Source organism: Microtus pennsylvanicus, chromosome 10 (assembly GCF_037038515.1).
Source record: "Microtus pennsylvanicus isolate mMicPen1 chromosome 10, mMicPen1.hap1, whole genome shotgun sequence".
In the NCBI taxonomy this organism is placed as follows: domain Eukaryota; kingdom Metazoa; phylum Chordata; class Mammalia; order Rodentia; family Cricetidae; genus Microtus; species Microtus pennsylvanicus.
In genome coordinates this window covers 110,188,542-110,214,537 of record NC_134588.1, presented here as the reverse complement: position 1 = coordinate 110,214,537, position 25,996 = coordinate 110,188,542, and the positions used below count along the sequence as shown (strand labels likewise).

General features: G+C 48.8%; 2 protein-coding genes across 3 annotated transcripts in view; one reads left to right on the top strand and one right to left on the bottom strand.

The window, feature by feature from the left end:
* Traf5 (TNF receptor associated factor 5) overlaps positions 1–15,116 on the top strand; it is a 46,472-nt gene extending 31,356 nt beyond the window's left edge. For both annotated transcript variants that reach the window (XM_075989492.1, XM_075989493.1), the window contains exons 5-11: positions 529–693; positions 1,666–1,743; positions 2,045–2,119; positions 3,559–3,651; positions 10,634–10,774; positions 12,867–13,035; positions 14,318–15,116. In XM_075989492.1, coding sequence (XP_075845607.1) covers positions 529–693; positions 1,666–1,743; positions 2,045–2,119; positions 3,559–3,651; positions 10,634–10,774; positions 12,867–13,035; positions 14,318–14,895 — 1,299 coding nt within the window. In that variant the 3' untranslated portion in view covers positions 14,896–15,116. The remainder of the gene's footprint in view (positions 1–528; positions 694–1,665; positions 1,744–2,044; positions 2,120–3,558; positions 3,652–10,633; positions 10,775–12,866; positions 13,036–14,317) is intronic.
* Positions 1–25,996, bottom strand: part of Ints7 (integrator complex subunit 7) — a 502,168-nt gene that overhangs the window by 65,393 nt on the left and 410,779 nt on the right. The window lies entirely within an intron of this gene.

Below are 25,996 nucleotides of genomic sequence, written 5' to 3'. Positions count from 1 at the left end.
TCTCTCCCTCTCTTCCTTCCTCCCTTCCTCCCTCTCCCTCCCTCCCTCTCTCCCTTCCTTCTTCCTTCTCTCTCCCTCCCTTCCCTCTCCCTCCCTCTCTCTCTCCCTTCCGATTGCCCTGCCTTTGCTGTGCAGAGACTAATAAAAAGTGCTGGGAATGGGGCTGGGCAAAAACACAGCAGAAACGGAAATGCCACAAAGACCTGCCACACTCACTGGAAAGGCTGGGAGAACACCCACGACCTCACACCTTCATACAGGAGCAGGCCACTGGACTCTAAATGGGCTTCATGTTATTGCCCCTCAAGCCTCCCAGACCCCACCCCACTCAATCTTTATCCCTCTCCTAGTTCCCAACAAGCCAGACTAGTTTTCAGTGCCAGCCCAAGCAGCCTCCCTGCCCCTGTCCTAGGAAGAGGCAGTGGGTCTCCATGACAGCTAGGGAGAGGCCAGCCCGACTGGCACTTGGCTGTCGCCAAGCTGTGCCCTACACTGGCCCTGCCTCTGAGGTTGCTGTTGCTGTTGCAGGACCATCTTCAGCAGTGCTCCTTCCAAGCCGTGCCCTGCCCTAACGAGGGGTGCCGGGAAGCCATGCTCCGGAAAGATCTGAAGGAGCACCTGAGCGCGTACTGCCGGTTCCGAGAGGAGAAGTGTATTTACTGTAAAAGGGGTGTGGTGGTCACCAGCCTGCAGGTGAGAGTCACATGGGCCTCAGAAGTCCATTCTTTACCTGTCTGGGCTGAGGAAAGGCTTTACCTGGCTGGGGATGTGGCTCCGCTGATACGGTGTTTGCTAACATTCAGAACGTCCTGGATTTGATCTTGAGCATGGTGTAAACCAGGCCTGGTGGCTCAAACCTCTCATCCCAGCCCTTGGAGCCAGGAGGATGAGCAGTTCATCCCTGGCTTCTTAGCGTTAAGGCCAGTCTGAGCAGGCTAAACAAGACCCTATCTCTAAAAAGGAGTGGTCTTGTATCTGGGACTGGAGCTGGAGCTTAGGCGGTAGCATGCTTGCCTAACATTCATAAGGTCATTGGTTTGACCCCCACCCCCAAACCAGGTGGTACATGCCTGTACTCTCAGAGCTCTGGCGTGGGAAGTCCTGGAAAGTGGAGGCAGAAGACCTGAAGTTCAAGGATGCTCATCCTTGGCTGCACAGAGAGGGGGTTTTCAAACGGGGGAGGGAGAAGGGAGTGGCTGGAGATTCCACAGAGAAGGCTACGCCTTTTACTTGGTGGGACTCTACACATTTATCGTGGGTGAAAACAGCATTGCGTCCCCTGCTGCAAATACGGGAGGTGAGATGCAAGCCCTGGGTCACAGGGAAGTGATGGTAATGTCTGCTCTCTGGATTCTGCTATTTGGCTGGAGCACAGGATAGTAACATAGAGACCACAGGTGCTTTTAGGCGGGCAGAGGAGCCTCGCTGGTTGATCCCCAGGCTGCCTTTTCTGAGCCACAAACCTTCTGATTTTTCAGACGCTCAAAATTTTTCATTTTTTAGTTGAATTAATTTATATTAAGAAAGCAGACATCTCTGAACTTTTTTGGAAACTGAACTATAATGTCCTATGGAGAGCAAGCCACGTGATACGCTCTCCAGAGGCGCGCATGTGAATACCTTGAGGTAAGAGATCTTGGCTTTGTTTCCCACACACTGTTTCAGGATCACGAGGAAAACATGTGTCCTGCGTACCCAGTGTCTTGTCCCAACAAGTGTCTGAGGACTATTCCGAGAACTGAGGTGAGTCAACAGCCCTCCCTGGAGAGTGTAGGGGAAATGGTTAGCAACCCTTGTGGTATGGGTTTGGTGAGAACTATAGCCAAAGGCCTGAGGGCTGCTTGATTCTGGTGATGACTCCACCTCTGTCTTCTGGGGCCGTCCCTGGCACACCCTTCTCTTTGCATCCTGATTCTGCACACACACACCCCAGAGTTCCTCCTTCTGTCCCTCACTTCCTCCCCATTACCCCCTGGTTCCCTGCTTATACCCAGCAGTTGAAGCATCCATGTGTTTCCATAGCATGGGCTGTCCCATTTTGCAGGTGAATGAACACCTCACTGTGTGTCCTGAGGCCGAGCAAGACTGTCCCTTCAAGTACTATGGCTGCACCGTCAAGGTAAGGTGTGGATTACCTTCATCTCTATGGCTAAAATCATGGGGAGCTCAGTTGATTCTTTAACTCTATCCAAGATACGGAAGGGCAGAAGGACATTAGAACCTTAGGACTACAGTAGAGTTGGCGCTCTCCAGAGAAACAGAACACGCATACATATGTGCATATGTATATGTCATGCTCATGTGTCTGATCATGTAGATGTGTAGGGAGTCTCGTTCTGCTGCTGTGGGATTCGTGTGCCCCACACCCGCAGGTCCCCTACACACATACATATTTGCATATATAGGTTTTGTTCCTCTATGGGGGAAATTGCTGAAATAAAGTAATTATCAATCATGTTTTAAAATAATTTTCAATATTCTTAAACACCTTTAAAATAATTATTCAATAAGTTGAATAAAAAAATTAAAGAGAACACAGTTTGACCTCTGCTTCGGACCTTTTGGCAGGTTCCATTCAATCAGAACAGAAATTGAAATATCATGCTGAGTATAGCCCATATATTCTATAAGTCTAATTACCACAATTTTATTTTTAACATAGCACATTGTTTTAGTTTTAAAAATACTTGACTAGTTGGAGTGTGGCCAGTCGTAGAGCACATGGGGAGCGTGCTACTTGGTCCCTACACCACCCACAGCTTGTATATTATTAGGAGCCTCTAAATAGATCGTGAGAACGGGAGGCTGTGCTGGCTGCGGAAGGTTCAGGGTTTACCTTTCAGGGTGTATGGCAGCCTTGCTTCTAGTGCTGAAAAGACTTCACAGTCAGGCTCCGCCTCTCACTGGGCTGTGTCCTAGTGCCAACCTCAGTGTCAAGAGCCAGGGTGGGTAGGGGAGTTGTTCTCTGGAACCTTCCTTGGAGCATCCAGCTACCAAGGGGGCCAGTGAAGGGAAGCTGAGGGTGGATGTTCGCCTAGAAGCATAGGAATATGGACCTTTGCTTGTATTGGCAGTAGACCCTGTCAGCCAGTAAACAATGTAACGGTCAGGGGAGATGTAACCATTCCTTCTCTCAAATGTGTGACTCCGAGTGCAACACAGTTGCCCGAGCTGGAAGCTGGAATTAAGAACCGGCTGCAAGCTCAGGCTTGCAGGGCAGTTTGGAAATGCGCTCTGGAGAAGGGGGATCTGGCCCAGGCTATGCATGGGGAGAGCTGAGTGGCGACCATACCTGCGTCAGGGCAGGAAGAAAGTCAGCAGGAGAGTTTTGATAGCAGCATGATTCTTTGTCTTGTAAACTTGGTTGGTTCTGGATGCTGAAGGATTCTAAAGTTGGGAAAGGACCCAGTGGAGTTATTTCTCCTGCAACTTTGTAGGGGGGAAAAAAGTGCATGGGAAACTAAGTCGGCAAAGTTTCTGAGGTTCTGTGTTAACCTGTCGCCTGCCTCATTTGGGGAGCTTCTTAATAACTAGACTCACTTTTGCTTCGTATTGAAGGGTAAGAGGGGGACCTTGCAGGAGCACGAGCAGGCAGCCCTGCGTGACCACATGCTTCTGGTTTTAGAGAAGAACTTCCAACTAGAGCAGCAGGTAAGTCTTGGTACCGCGTCGGAAGCGGCAGGGAAATGCTGACACTTAGCTGCCCTGTGTTTCATGCTCTCTCTGGTTCCATGTAATCCAATTAAAGGTGCATGCTTTTCTGCTACTGGCCGGATACGCCCTTAATGTAACAGAACCTTTGAGCTGGAAGGTGCCTTTGAGTTCTTTGGGTTCATCGCCTCCTGCAGATGAACTAAGAGCAAAGAAGCCTGAAGTTAGTCACCTGTAAGTGGCTGGATCTCAAGCCAGCACTCTCAGTGGCTTCCCGTACACTCCACAGCCTGTCCACTCCACCGTCGGTCCGCACACCCTTCATCCCTAGCGAGCCCCAACTAGCTGTTTTCTGTTTTTACACTAAATCCATCTGAGCATTTCAGTAGTCGGTGGTCTAAGTCCTGTGGGCTTTAGGGGTTCTGGTGTCGAGCTGAGCTGCCTTAGAGAAGCTCTGTAACCTGATAAACATCGACTAACTTCACACATACTCTCTGACCATAGCTGCCAAGCCTGTCAGGGTTCCCAGAGCGTCCATAGTGTCTACAAAGCTAGCGTTAAGGAGCAGTTGCTATAAACGTAATTATGTTACAGGACCATTCTGGAAGACTTTTCAGGCCCACTGTCAAAAAGGAGTTTACCTCTGCAGATTATTCTGTGATGTCCAATTCCACACCACAGGAACTGGTCACAGGCCTGCTCCCGGGGGACTCTGGGTTCCTTATGCTCTTCCATTGCATCTTTCCATTGATTGAATAGACAGTAGATGCCAGGTATAGGGTTCACTGATTGGGACACTGAGGCACGGAAGACATAGTCTCCCCATGAAGAACTGTGGAGATATGAACTGATAAGTGGTGGGGCCTTCTGGAACACAATAATACTGTGTTGGATACAGACGCTGCAGCAAGGCACTCTGGGATAACTGTGGACGGCTTCACAGGGTAGGACACCCAAGCTGTACCTTCATTTGTCTTATTTTGAATTGTGTGTATGGCGAGTGTGGGCATGGGTGCAGGTGTGTGAAGAGTTTTGAAGAGGGGGTCAGGTCTCCTGGAGTAGACACAGCTGTGAGCTGCCCAGCATGGGTTCTAGAAGCTGACCTCGGATCCTCCACAAAAGCAGTCATACATGTTCTTAAGGACCGAGCCATCTCTGCAGCTCCCCAGGCTGACACCGAAGGGAAACAGAGTGTGCAGGGGGAGGGCGTGTGCCCGGACAGGCTGGTATAAAGGGTGCTGTAGTTTAAGGAAACTGAGTGGCAGGAGGAGGGCGTGTGCCCAGACAGGCTGGTATAAAGGGTGCTGTAGTTTAAGGAAACAGAGTGTGCAGGAGGAGGGCGTGTGCCCGGACAGGCTGGTATAAAGGATGCTGTAGTTTAAGGAAACGGAGTAGCAGGGGGAGGGTGTGTGCCCGGACAGGCTGGTATAAAGGATGCTGTAGTTTAAGGAAACGGAGTGTGCAGGGGGAGGGCGTGTGCCCAGACAGGCTGGTATAAAGGATGCTGTAGTTTAAGGAAACGGAGTAGCAGGGGGAGGGCGTGTGCCCGGACAGGCTGGTATACAGGGTGCTGTAGTTTAAGGAAACAGAGTGTGCAGGGGAGGGCGTGTGCCCCGACAGGCTGGTATAAAGGATGCTGTAGTTTAAGGAAACAGAGTGTGCAGGGGAGGGCGTGTGCCCCGACAGGCTGGTATAAAGGATGCTGTAGTTTAAGGAAACAGAGTGTGCAGGGGGAGGGTGTGTGCCCAGACAGGCTGGTATAAAGGATGCTGTAGTTTAAGGAAACAGAGTGTGCAGGGGGAGGGCGTGTGCCCAGACAGGCTGGTATAAAGGATGCTGTAGTTTAAGGAAACAGAGTGTGCAGGGGGAGGGCGTGTGCCCGGACAGGCTGGTATAAAGGATGCTGTAGTTTAAGGAAACAGAGTGTGCAGGGGGAGGGCGTGTGCCCAGACAGGCTGGTATAAAGGATGCTGTAGTTTAAGGAAACAGAGTGTGCAGGGGAGGGCGTGTGCCCCGACAGGCTGGTATAAAGGATGCTGTAGTTTAAGGAAACAGAGTGTGCAGGGGGAGGGTGTGTGCCCAGACAGGCTGGTATAAAGGATGCTGTAGTTTAAGGAAACAGAGTGGCAGGGTGCCTGAATTCCCAAGTGTGAGTCGGAAATGTCCAGGGACTGATGCAGTGACCTTCTCTGTAAAGCTGGACTGTAGCAGGACTAATAAAATCCAGAGACAGATACTGGGGTTCAAGCTGAAAGATCAGTGAAGCAAAGCAGCCAGCCCTTAGAGAGCTCTCACCTCTGTGAAATCTTCAGACTGAAAAAGAGTGAGCTCCTCTCTCATCCTGCCTTATATTCCTCTCTAGTGCTGGGATTAAAGGTGTGCACCACCATCAGCTGGCCTCTGTCGCTAACTAGTGTGGCTGCTGAGATAAAGGTGTGTGCACCACTGCCTGTATGGCTTGACTAGTGTGGTTAGCTTTGCGCTCTGATCTTCAGGCAAGCTTTATTTATTAAAACACAAACGAAGTATCACTATACTGGACACTGTGTCCAGTTACTATTTTACGCATGCATATTCTGCCTTGTTCCAGAAGGGGTTTAAGAACCAAGAGTTAGAACTAATGTGTTTAGGTGTTTGGCTTTTTAAAAATGCAATAGGACATTACCGTTCAAATAGGTATTATTACCATTACCTTCACGAAGTGCTGATAGTGAGGGTGCCGTAGCCTGAGTGTGCAGGCTGCACGCCCACCTAGTTCACTTCCCTGCCCCATTTCCTCACTTGTAAGCGGGTGTGGTAGATGGGAGTGAGAGGATGTGTTTGCACTCTCGGCCTGGCGCCTGGCACACAAGCATTTCAGTGCTGAGAGGAATCGAGATGCCGGAAGAGGCAATGGCGGAGGCCGTCCCTGTGCCTGTTGGACTGCAGCTAACATGGAGACATCCTGAGGTTGAGGTGGTGTGCTTTAAGCTTGGGAGGCAAAGAACCTGGGAATGTTCTCAGCTGAGATGGGCACCATGAGACGGGAGTAGGTTAGAGGCAAGGGTGGGCAGAGGGGCTGTCAGGTGGGCCCTATGGCCATTGGCACATCCTTCATCAGACACTAGCCAACATCTTCCACGTAAGGTATCGTGCAGACTCGGAGAATAAAGAAGTGAGACGTAGTCCCAGTAACACTCTAGTGGAGGAAAAGGACAGAAAGAGTTACGGTGGGTACCAGTGGGACTTGGGTAGGTGACATAGGTCAGGACTTACTCCTCGAGGCTGTGCCTTTGAGTGACCGCACTGAGAAGGTGGTTTCTGGATGAGCGAAGTTCATCCGTGGAAGCCAGGTACTTGTCTTGCTGGATGCATACGTGTTAGCTAGAGGCTGTGCAGCCTTGCTGGACAGGATGCACTCGGGTTAGCTAGATGCTATACAACCTTGTTGGGCAGGATGCACACGGGTTAGCTAGATGCTGTGCAGCTTTGCTGGTCAGGATGCACACGGGTTAGAAATGAGTGTGAAGCCACAACGGTATCAGATGATATAGAACCCCCATTTCCACTGGAGACGTTGAAGCAGGAGAAACAGAAGACCAGATTTGTCTCTTGGTGTTGTTAGTTGTGATGTGGAGAATGAACTGCAGAACATTTGCCACTAAGCAGGTATTTTTCCAGCACCAGCTGGTACCAGGCTCCATCCAGTTGCTGTGAGATCCCAGATGATCACAGCTTCCGTGGAGGGAACACTCCTGTGTGAGAGTAGGAGGTCTCAGGGTAGGATCAGCTAGGAAGCATCACAGCCAAGGTAGGAACCGATGAAGACTGTGGTTGCTAAAACAGATAGACTTTTGTGAGTGAGTGTGTGTGTGTGTGTGTGTGTGTCTGTGTGTGGGAGTATCTGTCTGTGAGTGTATGTGTATTGTGTGGTACACACACCTGCAATTCCAGCACTTGGAAGGTGGAGGCAAGAAAGCTAGATCATCCTCAGCTATACAGTTAGTTCCAGGTCAGCCTGGGCCACAGACTCTCAAAAACCAGAAGCCAAACAAACACACAGATGAGACAAAGTGAAAAGTGGGTGTAAGAGCTTTTCTGTGTATAATGGAAGCTGACCAGCATTCAAACTGAATAGGAGCACTCTTAGGTTTTTGGTTGTTCCCCTCAAATAGATTGAAAATTCTGGGCTGGCAGGGATGTGTGGGTAAGAGCACTTGCCACACAAGCGTGAGACCTGAGTGAAGAGCCAGCAGCCTGAGTTGAGGCTCAGGGAGAGACTGTCTCAAGGGAAGAGTTGCAAAACAGCAGAGGAAGCAGCAGACATGCATGTGTGCACACAGAAGGATTACGATGTCTAAGTTTAGCGGTGCCCACCTAGTTTGGCTACACTGCTGCTTGCGTGCTGATGGGGCTCTTTGGGGACTCGAAGGGCATAGGCAGAGCTGGGAGAGATCCAGCGAGGTGCTAACAGGTATCAAGGCTGTCTGTCAGCATGCAGAGAAAGAGTTCAGGTATCAGGGCTGTCTGACAGCGTGCAGAGAAAGTGCAGGTATCATGGCTGTCTGACAGCGTGCAGAGAAAGTGCAGGTATCAGGGCTGTCTGACAGCGTGCAGAGAAAGTGCAGGTATCAGGGCTGTCTGACAGCATGCAGAGAAAGTGCAGGTATCATAGCTGTCTGACAGCATGCAGAGAAAGAGTGCAGTATCAGGGCTGTCTGACAGCGTGCAGAGAAAGTGCAGGTATCATGGCTGTCTGACAGCATGCAGAGAAAGAGTGCAGGTATCATAGCTGTCTGACAGCGTGCAGAGAAAGTGCAGGTATCATAGCTGTCTGACAGCATGCAGAGAAAGAGTGCAGGTATCAGGGCTGTCTGACAGCATGCAGAGAAAGTGCAGGTATCAGGGCTGTCTGACAGCATGCAGAGAAAGTGCAGGTATCAGGGCTGTCTGACAGCGTGCAGAGGAAGTGCAGGTATCATGGCTGTCTGACAGCATGCAGAGAAAGTGCAGGTATCATAGCTGTCTGACAGCATGCAGAGAAAGAGTGCAGGTATCATGGCTGTCTGACAGCATGCAGAGAAAGTGCAGGTATCAGGGCTGTCTGACAGCATGCAGAGAAAGTGCAGGTATCAGGGCTGTCTGACAGCGTGCAGAGGAAGTGCAGGTATCAGAGCTGTCTGACAGCATGCAGAGAAAGTGCAGGTATCATGGCTGTCTGACAGCATGCAGAGAAAGTGCAGGTATCATAGCTGTCTGACAGCATGCAGAGGAAGTGCAGGTATCAGAGCTGTCTGACAGCGTGCAGAGAAAGTGCAGGTATCATGGCTGTCTGACAGCATGCAGAGAAAGAGTGCAGGTATCAGAGCTGTCTGACAGCATGCAGAGAAAGTGCAGGTATCAGGGCTGTCTGACAGCATGCAGAGAAAGTGCAGGTATCATAGCTGTCTGACAGCATGCAGAGAAAGTGCAGGTATCAGGGCTGTCTGACAGCATGCAGAGAGAGTGCAGGTATCATGGCTGTCTGACAGCATGCAGAGAAAGTGCAGGTATCATGGCTGTCTGACAGCATGCAGAGAAAGTGCAGGTATCAGGGCTGTCTGACAGCATGCAGAGAAAGTGCAGGTATCATGGCTGTCTGACAGCATGCAGAGAAAGTGCAGGTATCATAGCTGTCTGACAGCATGCAGAGAAAGTGCAGGTATCAGAGCTGTCTGACAGCATGCAGAGAAAGAGTGCAGGTATCATGGCTGTCTGACAGCGTGCAGAGAAAGTGCAGGTATCATGGCTGTCTGACAGCATGCAGAGAAAGAGTGCAGGTATCAGAGCTGTCTGACAGCATGCAGAGAAAGTGCAGGTATCAGGGCTGTCTGACAGCATGCAGAGAAAGTGCAGGTATCATAGCTGTCTGACAGCATGCAGAGAAAGTGCAGGTATCAGGGCTGTCTGACAGCATGCAGAGAGAGTGCAGGTATCATGGCTGTCTGACAGCATGCAGAGAAAGTGCAGGTATCATGGCTGTCTGACAGCATGCAGAGAAAGTGCAGGTATCATAGCTGTCTGACAGCATGCAGAGAAAGTGCAGGTATCATGGCTGTCTGACAGCATGCAGAGAAAGTGCAGGTATCATAGCTGTCTGACAGCGTGCAGAGAAAGTGCAGGTATCAGGGCTGTCTGACAGCATGCAGAGAAAGTGCAGGTATCAGGGCTGTCTGACAGCATGCAGAGAAAGTGCAGGTATCATGGCTGTCTGACAGCATGCAGAGAAAGAGTGCAGGTATCATGGCTGTCTGACAGCATGCAGAGAAAGTGCAGGTATCATGGCTGTCTGACAGCATGCAGAGAAAGAGTGCAGGTATCAGGGCTGTCTGACAGCGTGCAGCGAAAGTGCAGGTATCAGGGCTGTCTGACAGCATGCAGAGAAAGTGCAGGTATCAGGGCTGTCTGAAAGCATGCAGAGAAAGAGTGCAGGTATCAGGGCTGTCTGACAGCGTGCAGAGAAAGTGCAGGTATCATGGCTGTCTGACAGCATGCAGAGAAAGAGTGCAGGTATCAGGGCTGTCTGACAGCGTGCAGAGAAAGTGCAGGTATCATGGCTGTCTGACAGCATGCAGAGAAAGAGTGCAGGTATCAGGGCTGTCTGACAGCATGCAGAGAAAGTGCAGGTATCATGGCTGTCTGACAGCGTGCAGAGAAAGTGCAGGTATCATGGCTGTCTGACAGCATGCAAAGAAAGAATGCAGGAGGAAGTTTATCAAGTTCAGCCACGTGACACTCCTGACTGGCTGGTGTCACCATGGGTCAAGGATGGAGCAGTCCGTGGGTCTGGTTTTGAGGAGTACCTGCAGATACTTCCCTGAATTACAGGGGACTTCGCCCTCAACTCTGCCCTGGAAAGGCACACCACACCGATCCTTCCCCTCTAGAAAGCCCCCCTCTCCCTCCCCGTTAGCCTGTGCGCACTTAATGACTCATCTCTCATGGCTCACCTTCCTGTTATTAGATCTCTGACTTATATCAGAGCCTCGAACAGAAAGAAAGCAAGATCCAGCAGCTGGCGGACACCGTGAAGAAGTTCGAAAAGGAGTTTAAGCAGTTCACGCAGATGTTAGGCAGAAATGGAAGTTTCCTCTCAAATGTCCAGGTGAGGCTTGGTGAGTGATGGGGATCGGAAGTGCTGACTCAGAGGCTCACAGCCACTACAGGCCCAGTTCCAGAGGCTCCGAACTTCCTTCTGGCCTCCGCATACGTATACTCAGGCACACACACATAGGCATAAAATAAATATATTTAAAAAAAAATAAAGAAGGGCTGGAGAAATGGCTCAGCAGGTAAGAGCACTTGCTGTTCTTGTAGTGGGCCAGGGCTCAGTCCAAGCACACACATGATGGCTGTGTTCACAAACAGCCATGACTCCAGTTCCAGGGGATTCAGTACCAATCCTGACCTCTGCAGGCACCAAGCACATACAAGGTTCACAGACATACACGCAGGCAAAACACACATGAAACACAATAAACCTAATATAAATCCTTTAAAGGAAAAACATCCAGGAGAGACATGACTTTTCCCATCAAAGCTGTGATCCTTGTTTTAGTCGGCACCGCTGGCTGGACCCCCTCCCTAGGGGTTTCCTCTTGACTTTTTAACTGGAAACCGTTTTGAATGCATAGAAAAGCTGCCAGAGTTAGGCGATGCCCACAGCACCAATACAGCCCCGTCCCCATCCACACCTTGTCCCAACTGCCCATCCTGGCTCTCTCCCCTCCTTTGCTGCGTGGCCGTGCACCCCACCAGAAAGAAGGCTGCATCTGTTGTGGCCCTCTGCCTCTGACAGTGACACCATTGCTTTCATGACCCAGTATATTTACCAATGTTAGCCTGTAACATTTATACCATACTTTAGTATGTATGTATGTATGTATGAAAACTCGGGTTTTAATTAATGTTGGGTTAATATTTCCCCATTTGAGACACATTGAGAACATAGTTCTGCATTCTGAGGATTACATTTTTTTTCTTTTTTCTTTTTTTTTTTTTTTTAAATATTTATTTATTTATTTATTTGTTATGTATACAATATTCTGTCTGTGTGTATGTCTGCAGGCCAGAAGAGGGCACCAGACCTCATTACAGGTGGTTGTGGGGCCACCATGTGGTTGCCGGGGGAATTGAACTCAGGACCTTTGGAAGAGCAGGCAATGCTCTTAACCGCTGAGCCATCTCTCCAGCCCCCTCTGAGGATTACAAAGCAAAATCATTGGCTACCCTGGGGAGAATATGCATTAAACATCACTAAAATAGTTCATACAACAGCACTTGGTGGATCATAAATATTAGATAATCATGAACAGGTCCCTAATAGATAAAAGTTCTCCAGTGAAAGATTTTAAGACATATGATATGGACAATATATTTGAAATTTAGATTGTTCCAGAAAATCTAGGACACATGATCTCTAGTTATTCAGTACATCATACACATATATGCAGACATATATGAACATGTTCTACATGTGATGTGCATGTATGTGCGGATATGTGTGCATGTATGAACATGTCAAGAAAAAAGAAACCTATCATACTATTAGTCCTGATTTGTTCCCAATTGGAGTCCACCAGGATGGAATTAAGACTGTATGAGCAAGGCAGACAGATTACTGCCCTCCATCCGAGAGCCACGAAGCATATAGGCCTCTCCCAGACCTTGTCCTGCTCTGCCTGGGCCAGAACAGGGGCCTGGTCAGTCTCAGCTTCCTTACAGAGGGGACCTGGAGAGTGATGTCTCAGGACAGGAAGTTCTAAGGCAAGAGGGGTGAAGCTAAAGAACATGTATGTGAGTGGAGAGGGGACTTTAGACACATTAAGAAAGGTTCAAAGGGCCCGGCGGTGGTGGCGCACGCCTTTAATCCCAGCACTTGGGAGGCAGAGGCAGGCGGATCTCTGTGAGTTCGAGACCAGCCTGGTCTACAGAGCTAGTTCCAGGACAGGCTCCAGAACCACAGAGAAACCCTGTCTCGAAAACCAAAAAAAAAAAGGCTCAAAGGTTCACCAGAGGAGTTTAGAGGGGAAAGGCGGGGGCTGGTGATCACCATGCTCCCTGAATTTTCCCTCTGGCCTGGGTCACTTTCTTTTCATTGTGGATTATATGTGAAATATGTGTGTTGAGATCCAATCTTAACAAGTTATGACTCCGTGGTCTCATTTCCATGTATGATGCTGTTTTTGCTCTGCCAGGCTCTGACCAGCCACATCGACAAGTCAGCCTGGCTGGAAGCGCAGGTGCGGCAGCTGCTGCAGACAGTTAACCAGCAGCAGAACAGACTGGACCTGCGGTCCCTGGTGGAAGCGGTTGACACTGTGAAACAGAAGATCACCCTGCTAGAAGCCAGTGACCAGAGATTAGGTGCGTGTCCACTTCTCTCTCCTGACTTCCCCTGCATGCCTCCAGCAGGTCACAGGCCAGCTCTCCAAGGGAGACAGCTAACGGATGACTGGCTTGGCTGTCTTAGGTGTAGAAAACAAGGAGCGGGTTTGACTATGAAGGGCACGCGAGGGCCAGTAGGAGGGCTTAGCGGTGACTTGCTGTGCAGTCAAGATGACCAGGGTACCAGCCGCTTTTCTGTTGCTATGGTGAAACACCACGGTGGAGGCGGCTGACAGAAGGAAGGGTTGGTTTGAGTTCAGGGTTCCAGGGGTTCGAGTCCATCACCAACACACAGGGAGCACAGCTGCAGCAGGCAGGCAGCAGGCGGCAGGCAGGCAGCAGGCGGCAGGCAGGCAGCAGGCGGCAGGCAGGCAGCAGGCAGGCATATGCTGGAGCAGCCGCTGAGAACTCACATCTCTATCCACAAACAGCAAGCAGAGAGTGCTAACCTCCAGCCCTCTAACACCTTCTTCCCAAACCACCACCAACTGGAGACCAAGAATTCCAATGCCCAAGACTTACAGGGCACAGCTCATTCAAACTACAGCATTCAGAGTTTGATTTCTGAAGCCCACAGGTGGAGGGAAATGATGAACTGAAAGTTGTCCTGCGACCTCCATGAGTATGCCATGGCACACACGTGCCTGCACCTAACACATGCGCAATGATAATGATGATGATAGTAAAGCTTCTTAATGTAGAATACATTGTGGGGGTTGGGGAGATGGCTCAGTGGAGAAAACATTCACTGTGTAAACATGGCCGGAGGTTGAATCCCTAAAGCCCTGTGAGTTCTGAGTAAGCTTGAGGGTTCCTGTAATCCTAGCACTCTGCAGGTTGAGACAGGATCCCGGGGACAAGCTAGCTAGCTAAAACCCTGGGGGTTGGTTCAGTGAGAGACCCATCTGAAGAGACTCAAGAGCAACATCTGCTCTGGCGTCTCTATGCACACACATGCCTCACATGCACACAGAATGCACAGATACATCACACCTATGCACACTCTAGTTAAAGAAGCAGAAGGCTTCACGTGAGAATTCACTTGAGGTGAATGCCCAGTGTGTCTTGGGCTCGAGCATCGGCTGAAGAAGACATAACCTTATTTGGTTGGTGTCAGCTTACCAGGTGTGGCATCCGCTGAGTGATGTGCGTGGTGCGCCTGTGTTTGCGGTGCGCCTGTGTCTGCGGCGTGCATGTGCTCCGCTGGTGGCGGTTAGACAGCAGGCCCGTGCTGCAGCTCCTGTTCTGTGTTTCCTTTCAGTCGTCTTGGAGGGGGAGACCAGCAAGCACGACGCACACATTAACATCCACAAGGCCCAGCTGAACAAGAACGAGGAGCGGTTCAAACTGCTGGAGGGCGCCTGCTACAGCGGCAAGCTCATCTGGAAGGTGACCGACTACAAGGTGAAGAAGAGGGAGGCCGTGGAGGGGCACGTGGTGTCTGTCTTCAGCCAGCCTTTCTACACCAGCCGCTGTGGCTACCGGCTCTGTGCTCGAGCTTACCTCAACGGGGACGGGTCTGGGAAGGGGACGCACCTGTCCCTGTACTTTGTGGTAATGAGGGGTGAGTTTGACTCGCTGTTACAGTGGCCCTTCAGGCAGAGGGTGACCCTGATGCTTCTGGACCAGAGTGGCAAGAAGAACCACATTGCGGAGACGTTCAAAGCTGACCCCAACAGCAGCAGCTTCAGACGGCCCGAGGGCGAGATGAACATTGCCTCTGGCTGCCCCCGCTTTGTGTCGCATTCTACCCTGGAGCACCCCAAGAACACCTACATTAAAGACGACACCCTGTTCTTGAAAGTGGCCGTGGATTTGACTGACTTGGAGGATCTGTAAATCTTAGCTGATAGGAAACCTTGTCCGGAAGCACAGGGGCAGAAGACCGCGTTCTAAGCCCGGACCTCTAGACCAGACATGCTCTTGGTTTTTGCCCTTCACCTTTAATGTCTGAGTGTTATCCTTTTCTCTTGGATCCTGCCCCAGTTTGAAACTTAAACTCTTGGAATATTGCTGTTATTTATATTTTTATATGTTCTGAAAAATTATAATGATCTTGACAGTAAGGCCTGGGACTTCTCTCACTGATGTTAAAGAAGTGCCTCTGGCTGTCCTGTCAGTAGCAGTGCGCTCACAGGAGGCAGAGGCAGGAGGATCTCTGAGTTCAAGGCCAGCCTGGTCTGCAGACCAAGTTCCAGGACAGACAGGGCTACACAGAGAAACCCTGTCTCAAACAAACAAACAAAACAAAAGAAACAAAAACTCCCAGTTGAATGCTTTGGCATTTCTCATTGACTTGTTGCTTCCACACCTGCCCCAGGCCTGCAGCAGCCGTCCTTCCAGAGGCAGGCAGGCCGTCCCAGTCAGCACGGGCGCTCTAGCTAGAGCCAGCCTGCTGTACTTGGCACACAGTTCTTGAGCTAAGTATCAAACCCTTGGAAATTGTATCACCTCTCATTTTATAAGAGTCATTAGCAGTCTGTAAGCACAGTTTTCAAAGTTCAGTAACAGCTGATAAATGGGTTCCTCTTCCACCCTCTCCACCGACACGTAACAGAAGGTGCAGACAGTTAGTGTCTGGTGAGCCCAAGTGCAGGAGGTGTGGACAATCCGTGTCTAGTGAGCCCAAGTGCAAGAGATGCAGACAGTTCGTGTCTAGTGAGCCCAAGTACAGGAGGTGCAGACAGTTCGTGTCTAGTGAGCCCAAGTGCAGGAGGTGCAGACAGTTCGTGTCTAGTGAGCCCAAGTGCAGGAGGTGTGGACAGTTCGTGTCTAGTGAGCCCAAGTGCAGGAGGTGCGGACAGTTCGTGTCTAGTGAGCCCAAGTGCTGGAGGTGCAGACAGTTCGTGTCTAGTGAGCCCAAGTGCAGGAGGTGCAGACAGTTCGTGTCTAGTGAGCCCAAGTGCAGGAGGTGCGGACAGTTCGTGTCTGGTGAGCCCAAGTGCAGGAGGTGCAGACAGTTCGTGTCTAGTGAGCCCAAGTGCAGGAGGTGTGGACAGTTCGTGTCTAGTGAGCCCAAGTGCAGGAGGTGTGGACAGTTCGTGTCTAGTGAGCCCAAGTGCAGGAGGTGCAGACAATCCATGTCTAGTGAGCCCAAGTGCAGATTGCATTAGGTGTGACCGCATGGAAACCATCTTTTTGGTCAACTATAGCGGCTTCACAAAACTCAGCCAAATGACATCTGTATAATAGTGTGGAGATGAGCGAATTTATTATGGTGGAGAAGATGTGAGAGGTTTGCTGTGGGTCGCAGCTGTCCAAACATCAGTAGAACAGTAACTCTTGATCTTTTGGGAGAACTTTTAAATTCATATATTGACAAGAAAGTGGGTGTTTGTAGAAACTTGTGGAGTTTCCTTCCTGAGTACTCTGTGACTACAAATGACCAGGGTTTTGTCTGTCTACTGTGGCGGTTCTCAACCTGTGAGCCACTACCCCTTTAGTGTGGGTCAACCAACCCTTTCCCAGAATAATCCAGAAACCCAATCTCCAGCCCAAAAGGCCAGACTGGGGACAAGCTGTGGGGTTGTCCCTTGATGTGGAAGTCCTCTTTGTGTGCTGTGATTACCATTAATGAATAAAGAAACAGATTTGGACCTATAGCAGGGCAGAACTTAGGCAGGCGGGAAGATGGAACTGAATGCTGGGAGAGAGAAGGGCAGAGTCAGAGAGACACCATGGAGCCACCAGAGACAGCGGCTGTAAACTTCACCCAGTAAGCCACAGCCACTTGGCAATATACAGGTTAATAGAAATGGGTGAATTAGAGTTAGCCAATAAGAAGCTAGAGCTAATGGGCCAAGCAGTGATTTAATTAATACAGTTTCTGTGTGATTATTTCGGATCTAAGCTAGCTGGGCGGCCGGAAACCAACAAGCAGCTCCCTCATTCTACTGTTCCTATTTCATCTCTGTATTAGTCAGGGTTCTCTAGAGTAGCAACTTTCAGAATGAACCTCTCTCTCTCTCTCTCTCTCTCTCTCTCTCTCTCTCTCTCTCTCTCTCTCTCTCGTGTGGGTGTGGGTGTGGAATTCATTGGAATGATTGACAGACTGCAGTAAAACTAATCCCACAATGACTAGCTGTGAACAGAAAGTCCATAAGCCAGTAGCTGCTTAGTCCACAAGGCTGGATGTCTCTGTTGGTCTTCAGTAGGCGCTGGAATCCTGAAGAAGTCTCCACTGCCAGTGAAGGATTGGATTGCAAGCAAGGGAAGAATGAGCAGGCAAGGAACAGAAGCTTCCTTCTTCCTGTCCTTAGACAGACTACTGGCTGAAGGCGTGACCCAGAGAAAGTTGTGTCTTCCTGCCTCTGACCCTGGTCAAAGGTCCCCCGTCGTGTGTGTGTGTGTCCCCCCCCCATCCTCTTTCATTCCCAGAGTGTTCTCACATCTATCCACTCTGCCTGTCAGCCCCACCGGTTCCTCTCTCCTGCCTAGGTGTTTCAGACAGGCAAAGTAAGACAGCTTCACAGAGTTAAAAAAATACAGCGTAAACAAAAGTCACGCACCTGAAAATAACATTCTCCAACATACTGAAAGTATTTTTTAATGAAAGAGAAAATAGTATTTAAGATAGTTTATCAATAAAAGTCAAAAGCTGGCTCAGTAAATATGATTTTTTTAAAAAAATAGAATATACAAAAGTGGATGAGTATAATATTTTAAAAAATATTAAGAACAATGGACAATAGTTAGTATTTGTAGCAGATTTTTGTCTCCCTTACACAGCTTAAGAATGAGTAACATAAAATTTAACAGCCTACATGGTAACCTAACGTTCATATTTATAAGTAATCAACTTTAATGAAAGATTCTCAACAGTTGAGGGTTTTTGCTTGCAAATTTTACAGGTGTACACGGTGTGGTAGGACAAAGTAAGGGGAAAGCAAGCAGAGAAATCTCAGGACACTGCGGGTGTGAAAATCATCCCAGCAGGGGGCTGGAGAGATGACTCAGCAATCACAGACTGCTGATGTACAGACACTCAACCGATTCCCAGGGGAATTGCTTCTTACCCTCCTTTTCCCTTTGTTAAATGGAAAAGTAATGAAAAAATTTTCAAGAAACAGGAATCACCAACATAGAACAATATACCAATTTGGCAGTTGCCATGTCTATCTTGAAAAAGTGTGTTTTCTCTCTGCATGTACAAATTATCTTTGTTCTGGCCGCTTCGTATGTCAACTAGACACAAGTAAGTGTCACCTGGGAGGAAGGAATCTGTTGGGGACGCAGCCCCGCCGCTCCTTATTACTACAAATGGCGCCCAACGTGGGGCACGAACCCACGACCCTGAGATTAAGAGTCTCATGCTCTACCGACTGAGCTAGCCGGGCAGGCAGCTGGGGTGTTGGGGACGCAGCCCCGCCGCTCCTTATTACTACAGGAATCTTACTTGAGAAAATGCCCCCGTAACACAGACCTGTAGGTGAGTCTGTAGGGCATTTTCTTTACTAATGACTGATGTGGGAGGGCCTGGCTCACTGTGGGTGGTGCCATGCCTGGGCCGGTGGTCCTGGGTTCTAGAAGAAAGCACTGTGCAGCACCCTCCTGTGGCTTCTGCTTCAGTTCCTGCTTCCATGTCCTTGGCCTGAGTTCCCAGCCTGACTTTCCTCAGGGATGCACTGTGACCTGGGAGTTGTAAGTGAAAATCTCCCACCCTGCTTCTGCTCATGGTATTTATCACAGCAATAGAAACCCTACTAAGATGATCTTAATACTTGGATTTTATGATCAGATTTATGAAATAAAAATTTTCTGGAGTATGAAAGTCTTGGGGGGAGAAAAGAGGAATGGGTTATTATTGTTCAAAAGGATGAACCTTTGCACACTGAGGGGGAAATGGCTGTACACATAATTTCAATTTTTTAATCTTATTTATAATGTATAGTGTTCTGTCTGCATGTATGCCTGCATGCTAGAAGAGGGCACCAGACCTCATTATAGATGGTTGTGAGCCACCATGTGGTTGCTGGGAATTGAACTTAGAACTTCTGAAAGAGCAGTCAGCGCTCTTAACTGCCCCATCTTTCCAGCCCCACATAATTTAATTTTAAGCAACATTAAACTTGTTCTCTGGCTTTAGGTTTTGTTGTTGTTTGGTTGGTGGGTTTGTTTTCCTTTGAGACAGGGTTTCTCTGCGTAGCCCTGGCTGTCCTGGAACTCACTCTGTAGAACAGGCTGGCCTCAAACTCAGATATCCGCTTGTCTCTGCCTCCCGAGTGCTAGGACTAAAGGGGAACCATAGCCCAGCTTGACCTGAGATTTTTTTAAGTTTTCAGAAAATGACGAAAATAGAGAAAAGTGTCAACTATTTGCACCAGTAAATAGCTGTTAATATTACATAGTTTCATTAATTTGAAATTAATTAAAAGACAAACACAAAACCTATTGGCAGTGCAGGGCAGGAGCACATACTTGGCTTCATACGGGGTCTCCCAGTGCACACTTGGATCAAACACTGGGAGGAAAAAGGTTAAGGATAAACAACCATAAAAACCCACACTCTTGTAGTCCGTTCTCTCAAGTACAGCCTACTACAACTGCACAGCTCTTACCAATGTCCTATGGAAAGTTGTCTTTTAGGCTAAGAAACTTTCAAAAGTTGTTTACAAAACCTTTTGCTTTTTGAGACAGGGTCTCTCTGTGTAGCTCTGGCTGTCCTGAAACTCACCGTATAGACCAGGCTGGCCTCCAGCTCACAGAGATCCACCAGTCTCTACTTCCCGAGTGCTGGGATTAAAGGCATGTGCGTGCGCCACCACTGACCAGTTTTACAAAGTCTTAAAAGAAAAAAAAATTGTTTTGTTCCCAAAATATTGTAAGGCATCTGAAGTGTACGTCTGGCACACTCTGGGAGGTCTGAGTGCTTCCGCCTTGTTGGTTCAGGTCCATAGACTCGCGCTGTAGAGGTCGGCCACGTTTGCACTGCTATAAGCAAGCAGAGAAAGCACGGAATTCTGGGCTGGGCTGGCAAATTGCCTTGTCCCAGGGGGTTGGGGACCAGGCAATTAACAGCCAAGGATGTGAAGAACTGGCCTGTAGGGAAGTAGGGTGTGAATATTTGAGTCTGCATCTTCAGGGACAGGCTGAAGTAGGGACTGGAAGGACGGGCTGTGGAAAACACACCCGATAGGAGAATTAGGGGTATGCTCCCCTTGTAGGTTTTCGGGGTGGGCCTGACTTGGGAGCACGCGCTGTTGGGGGCTCATAGGGTGAGGAGGGCCATCTGTTATTAAAATCGCTGGTGATAGAGGCTGCAAGCTCCTGCCTATAGTCCACCGCAAAGCGTCCCATAGACCACACGTCCTTGCTGCATCTTTTGCCATTTCTGGGAACTTTAACGGCATGGCGCTGTGATTCATATTCATTTACTGTACGTGGGGAATCACCACTGGAAAACCTACTATTTTAAACAATGGAGAAAACATATAATGATCCCCTCCCAGACTGGTACTTAAAATATTTGAGAGACCGTAGTCATTTCTAATTAGAAAATAATAATAATAAAAATGGCTCAGAGAAGAAAATGAATATTGTAATTTTCTTTTAAAAACTGTCTACCAGAAATCTGGAGAAACATAAGATGCCACCTTGAAACAGGTGCCCTTCGAGGTTCTATCCAGTGAGGTAAAAGTCAAAATTGTTACCTGTCAAACTACCAAAACAAAAAGGTCGAGTAAAAAAAAAAACAGGAAGATCAGCCACCAAACACCATCACTGTGATAAAGTATGACAACAAAAACCGCCGGAGCCAAACCTGAAACAAATACTGCAAAACGAGAAGAAAATCACTTCCCCGGAACACTAAAGGAAGACGCTAGACGGAAGCGGTCCTTAAACCAGGGCAGATTAACCTGCAAAAACATGTAGTCTCAAACCCTGGTCACGATCGACTAATAAAATTACAAAGCCTGACGCCGTCCACCACGCGTGACAAGGCTCCGCGGGAGGAAGCAGCTGCAAGCGAACCCACACCCGAGAAGGTCCTAACCGGAAGTCGCCCAGAGGGCTCAGCCCGGGCCACAGCGGGAGCCGGAAGAGACTTTTGCCCCGCCCCCGCGCTGTGCGGTTTTTCGGCGGGGCGGGGGCAAGCGCTCCCGGAAGTCCCGCCCAGCCGTGCTCGGTGGGCCGTGGGACTCAAGTCCGCGGGGTTCCCGGGTTCTCCGGCTCCGCCGTCGGAGGGAAGTTTCCAGCAAGTGGCGATCACAGGCGGGCTGTGACCCACAGACGTCTCCGCCGCCGACCCAGCACGGGAGCAGTGAGCGACCGCGTGCGCCGGGTGCAGAGACACGCTTTAAGCTCAGAGTCCCATCGCTTTGAACACTCAGTAAAAGCTGTACTTTGCTCTGGAAATAAAATGTACATTCACATGCTATATTCAATCTTGGGATGTTTGAGGGTCTCTACTCTCAGAATTATGTGTTCAAAAAACTCCCTGACTTAGGAAAAAAAATGTAACTAAAAGGAACTAAACCAGAAGTTTAAGGCTTTCATCCTGTAGATGGCAGAAGTATTAAAGATAGGAAAAGAGTTGAAATGAAGGCCTGTGGAGACCAGCCATTCTGAAAACGCGGGTTGTTTTGAGAACAGAACGGCATTCTGAGATGTTCTCAGGCATTCACCTCCCAGACATTTGGGGATTTTTTTTAAAAGATTTATTTTTAGTTTCTGTGTATGGGTGTTTTATCTGCATAAAAATGTATATGCACCATATATATTCGTAGTGCCCACAGGGCATTGGATCTCCTGGAACTGGAGCCGCGGTGGAAGTTTGGGGACTTGAATTCAAATCCTCTGGAAGAGCAGCCAGGGCTCTTAACCACTGAGCCATCTTTCCAGCTCCCAAAATATTTCTTTGTATCCTCTTCAATAAGCTTTTCTTTTCTTTTTTTTTTATTGATAAAAGGAGAATAAAAAAAAAAACAAATTTCCACCTCCTCCCAGCCTCCCATCAATAAGCTTTTTTACTTTTAAGTTTTTTAAACTTTTGCTGAAAACTAAGACATAAACATACACATTGTCCTGACTCCGTCCTGCAGAGAATGTCACCTGCAGGTCTGAGTCAGAATTGTAATCACTGGGGCTGCATCCAAGTCCTGTCCCACTGAAAGGATCACAGCACACAGACTACTAAGATAACCAGGTTCTCCTCCGGAGTTCTTGCTGAGGGCTTGCCTGCAGTTGTTACCTTTTCATAATAATAGAGTGTTTTCTGAACTCACAGCAGAAGCACAGCACGGAACACACAGCAGTCCGTTGCTCACTGTTGTCAACAGCACTGCCCCCATGCCACTTGGCACGCAAGCAATGCGTTGTGCTCAGATGTACTGCAGCTAGGAATGTTTCCACTGCTGTGTATACAGTCCAGCGTTGACTGATCACTACACCATGCAGAACTATAGTGCGGGTGCCTCTGCCTCTTTCCAAAGGGCCCCCTGCCAAGTAGATGCATCTACCTCAAGCGCAACAGTGGGCAAGGAAAGGCACTCTCAAAATGAGTACAGCAACCCAGACTCACTGAGACGCATACACACACACTCACACACACACACACACGCACACCTGTCATTTTGTTCTCGGGAAATCCCACCTCCTCCCAGAGCTGTTTGAGCGACTCAGATAATCAAACACTTAGCTTTATCTCATCGAGGAGAACCCCTCACGTAGTCCTACCTCGACCCAGCTCCCAGGTGGATACTCTATACAGAACTGTTCAATAAATGTTTGAAAGTGTCTTAGTTCGGGCGACTATTGCGATGATGGACACCATGACCAAAGCAACTTGGGGAGGAAGGGGTTAAGTCAACTTCCACCTCCTTCATCTCAAAGGGGTCAGGACAGGAACTCAAACAGGGCAGGAACCTGGAGGCAGGAGCTGCTGCAGAGCCCATGAAGGGGTGCTGCTTACTGGCTTGCTCCCCGTGGCTTATTCAGCCTGCTTTTCTATAGAACTCAGGACCACCAGCCCAGGGATGACTCCACCCACAAAGGACTGGGCCCTCCCACATCAACCACTAAGAAATTGTGCTACAGCCAGATCTCATGGAGGTTTCTTCTCAACTGAGGTTCCCTCCTTTCAGATGACTCCAGCTTGTGTCGAGTGACGTAAAGCTACCCAGCACAATAAGTGAAATAAAAAGTCTGTTCACTTTCTACCATGTGCCAGCCATCGCTTGGGAGATGTAAACTGAAATCAGACATGGACCGTTATCTCTGAGAACTAACAATCTGATGAGCAGTAGAAACACATCAAAAATGCCTCATGCTCCTCCCTCTGCCTCTGAAAACTCTATGTTGAGATCCAGATGCTCATCCTGTATGTGTAAAGTGCTTACTCTGGGTTCGGAAGAAACACAGGCATAAAAGACTCCGGCACCTGAGACTCACACACACAGGAGGCAGTAGAGTGTTGATGGAAGGAGAGCCAGGGAGTAAGGGCATACACATTTCTGCATGATCAGCGCAGTGACAGGGATACTTGGGCTGTTCTTCTGAGGGACTGTGCTTCAGACAGCGGTGCAGCAGGCGGAGGAGCCTGGTCCCAGTGCTGATCCCCAGTCCCAGGCCAGCACACAGCACCTGTCAGTTCCTGAGATGACACTGAGATGCTATGTGAACCATAAGGACCACTCAGAAAATTTTCTCTATGACAGACAGCCCTCTGTCCGTAGCAGAGTCACCGATGGCTTCCTTGGAGAAAAGATGTAGTTCCCCAACTCCTTTGGCAGCTTTGTTGGTCAGGTCTGCTTACCTGCTGCTTGTGACTGCTTTTGTCCTGGTCTGAAACCATTTAGTGTGAGTCCAGCAGATGTGTCTGGCCCCAGTAGGGACCAGAATAGCCTCTTGCCAGCAGCATAGGTCCCAGTTCAGAGCTGGTTCCTGGAATGTCTTCCTCCTTCCTGTCCACTGTGTCCAGACCTCTCACCTCCCCAGCCAAATTCTAGCCAGGACAAGGAAATCAGGCTTAGGGAGTAAGGACTGTGTTTCAGCAAAGGAACCACGACTGGACTTGAGCTGGACAACATGATGGAACATGCTAGAAAAATGCAGCCTCTCTGGACTTGTGAACACTTTTCTCAAGAATAGACAAACTCAGGAATATTTATAAAACTCTAAAAAGTATTTATTAGTTTTCTTTTAGCTATGGTGGAGAAAAGTTTTAGCAAGCATTTCTATTTTTCGGTTAGCACCTTTAGATCTCACGGTGTTGATTTAATATAATACACATGACAACGCAGAAAGCAGCAGGAGCTAATTTCCAGACACATGTATATGTGCGCTTGCACTAGAAACACGTGCAGATGATTGTCTAAAAGCTGGTTTATCGGATAAACTTTGAAGCAGCATGCTTTGCTGGTTACTGGTTGAATGCTTTCTAACGTGGCAAACTTTAGAACGAGGGCATCTGACATGGACATCGGCCACAGAGAAGATGCTGTGGAATGCTTGCCTACCATGGTTGAGCCTTGGATTTTCTCATTAACCCGGCAATAAAATAAAATCCTTTTTCTTTTCATTACCTGCCTTTACAGTTATGGTTATAGCTATTTCCCCTCAATTATTTAATGGATTTTAGTTCTGTCTCTAATGAGAAGAAAGAGGAAATGGTTTTTCGTTGCTATTTGCAAGCTCAGAGACACACCGCAAATGGGTGTGGCAAGGAGCGGCTTCGAACACAAAGCAGATTAAGTGTGGTGCTTGCTCTCCCATCCCAGGACATTTTACCCCGGAAACATGGAGGAGGAAGGACTCGGCTCACAGCTTTGGAAGTTTCACGCTCGCTCTGCCTCACTGACCTGGGCCTGTGGTGAAGCGGAGCATTAGGCGGAAGGGCATCCTGGATCTGAGAAAGTGGAGGGAAGGGCAGGTGAAGAGGCCAGGGACAGAGCCCAGTGACCCCCGTCCTCCAGCAAGGCCTCATACCCCACATTATGCCATCAGTGATGGTTCAGTCCACAGACTACCCTGAGGAAGGGAGGTGCCCTAGAGCATCTTTCCTGGCCACACCCCCAGCTGCTGACCACGCCTTAAGTCAGACCCTCAGGAGAGCACCCACATCCAAACCGCTGTATTTTTGGTACTGTTGCGGACATTATTTCAGAGAATTAGAGAGAATCTTGGCTGTGTTGAGGAATTTTTCCCAAACAGCCACTATGACGATCTGAGCAGAGAGCATCTTTAGAGACTCTCAGGGTCACTGTTTATTAGCTCTTCATCACCAGGGTGCTCCACAAACAACACTCCATTGTAGGAGTCCAGAGCACTACTACTGAGTGAAAATCAATCATAACTTTCTGTCGATGTGAGAGATTTTATGGACCCTAGTTCTTAGAAACAAACCGCAGGAGTCGTATGTTGGAGGAAGTCTATCTAGGTAATTTCAGTGCGGGCTCGTTATTAGATAATGTGAAAGAGTTAGTGTTAATGTTATTAGCAGTTAGAACAGCAATGTTTTACACACACACATATAATACATAATATTTTTCAAGGGTGTTTTTCTGTGTATCCCTGGCTGTCCTGGAACTCGCCCTGTAGACCAGGCTGCCCTGGAACTCAGAGATCCGCCTGCCTCTGCCTCCCGAGTGCTCAGACAAAAGCATATGCCACATTCCCAGTCATTCTTTTCTTACCCCATCTTCTGGGATCTTCTCTTTACAGAGCACACTGAAGTATTCCAGAGTGCAGAAATATAACTGAGATTCATATTAAAGTGTCTGCCCAGATAACTGATTGAAATCTTAGTTATTAATATTAATAACTATTCAAGCTCCCTTTACTTTCTAGTACTTGGAAGTTTTCATAACAAATAAAACGCCCCACAAATCAAGCGCAGTTATCAGGTACTGCAGCTCCAGCCCCAGCGTAGCAGGCAAAGGCTGCAGAGGGAATCCACCTCCCACCCCCACCACCAGTTGCTTGTCAGACATTTTTGTTTGCT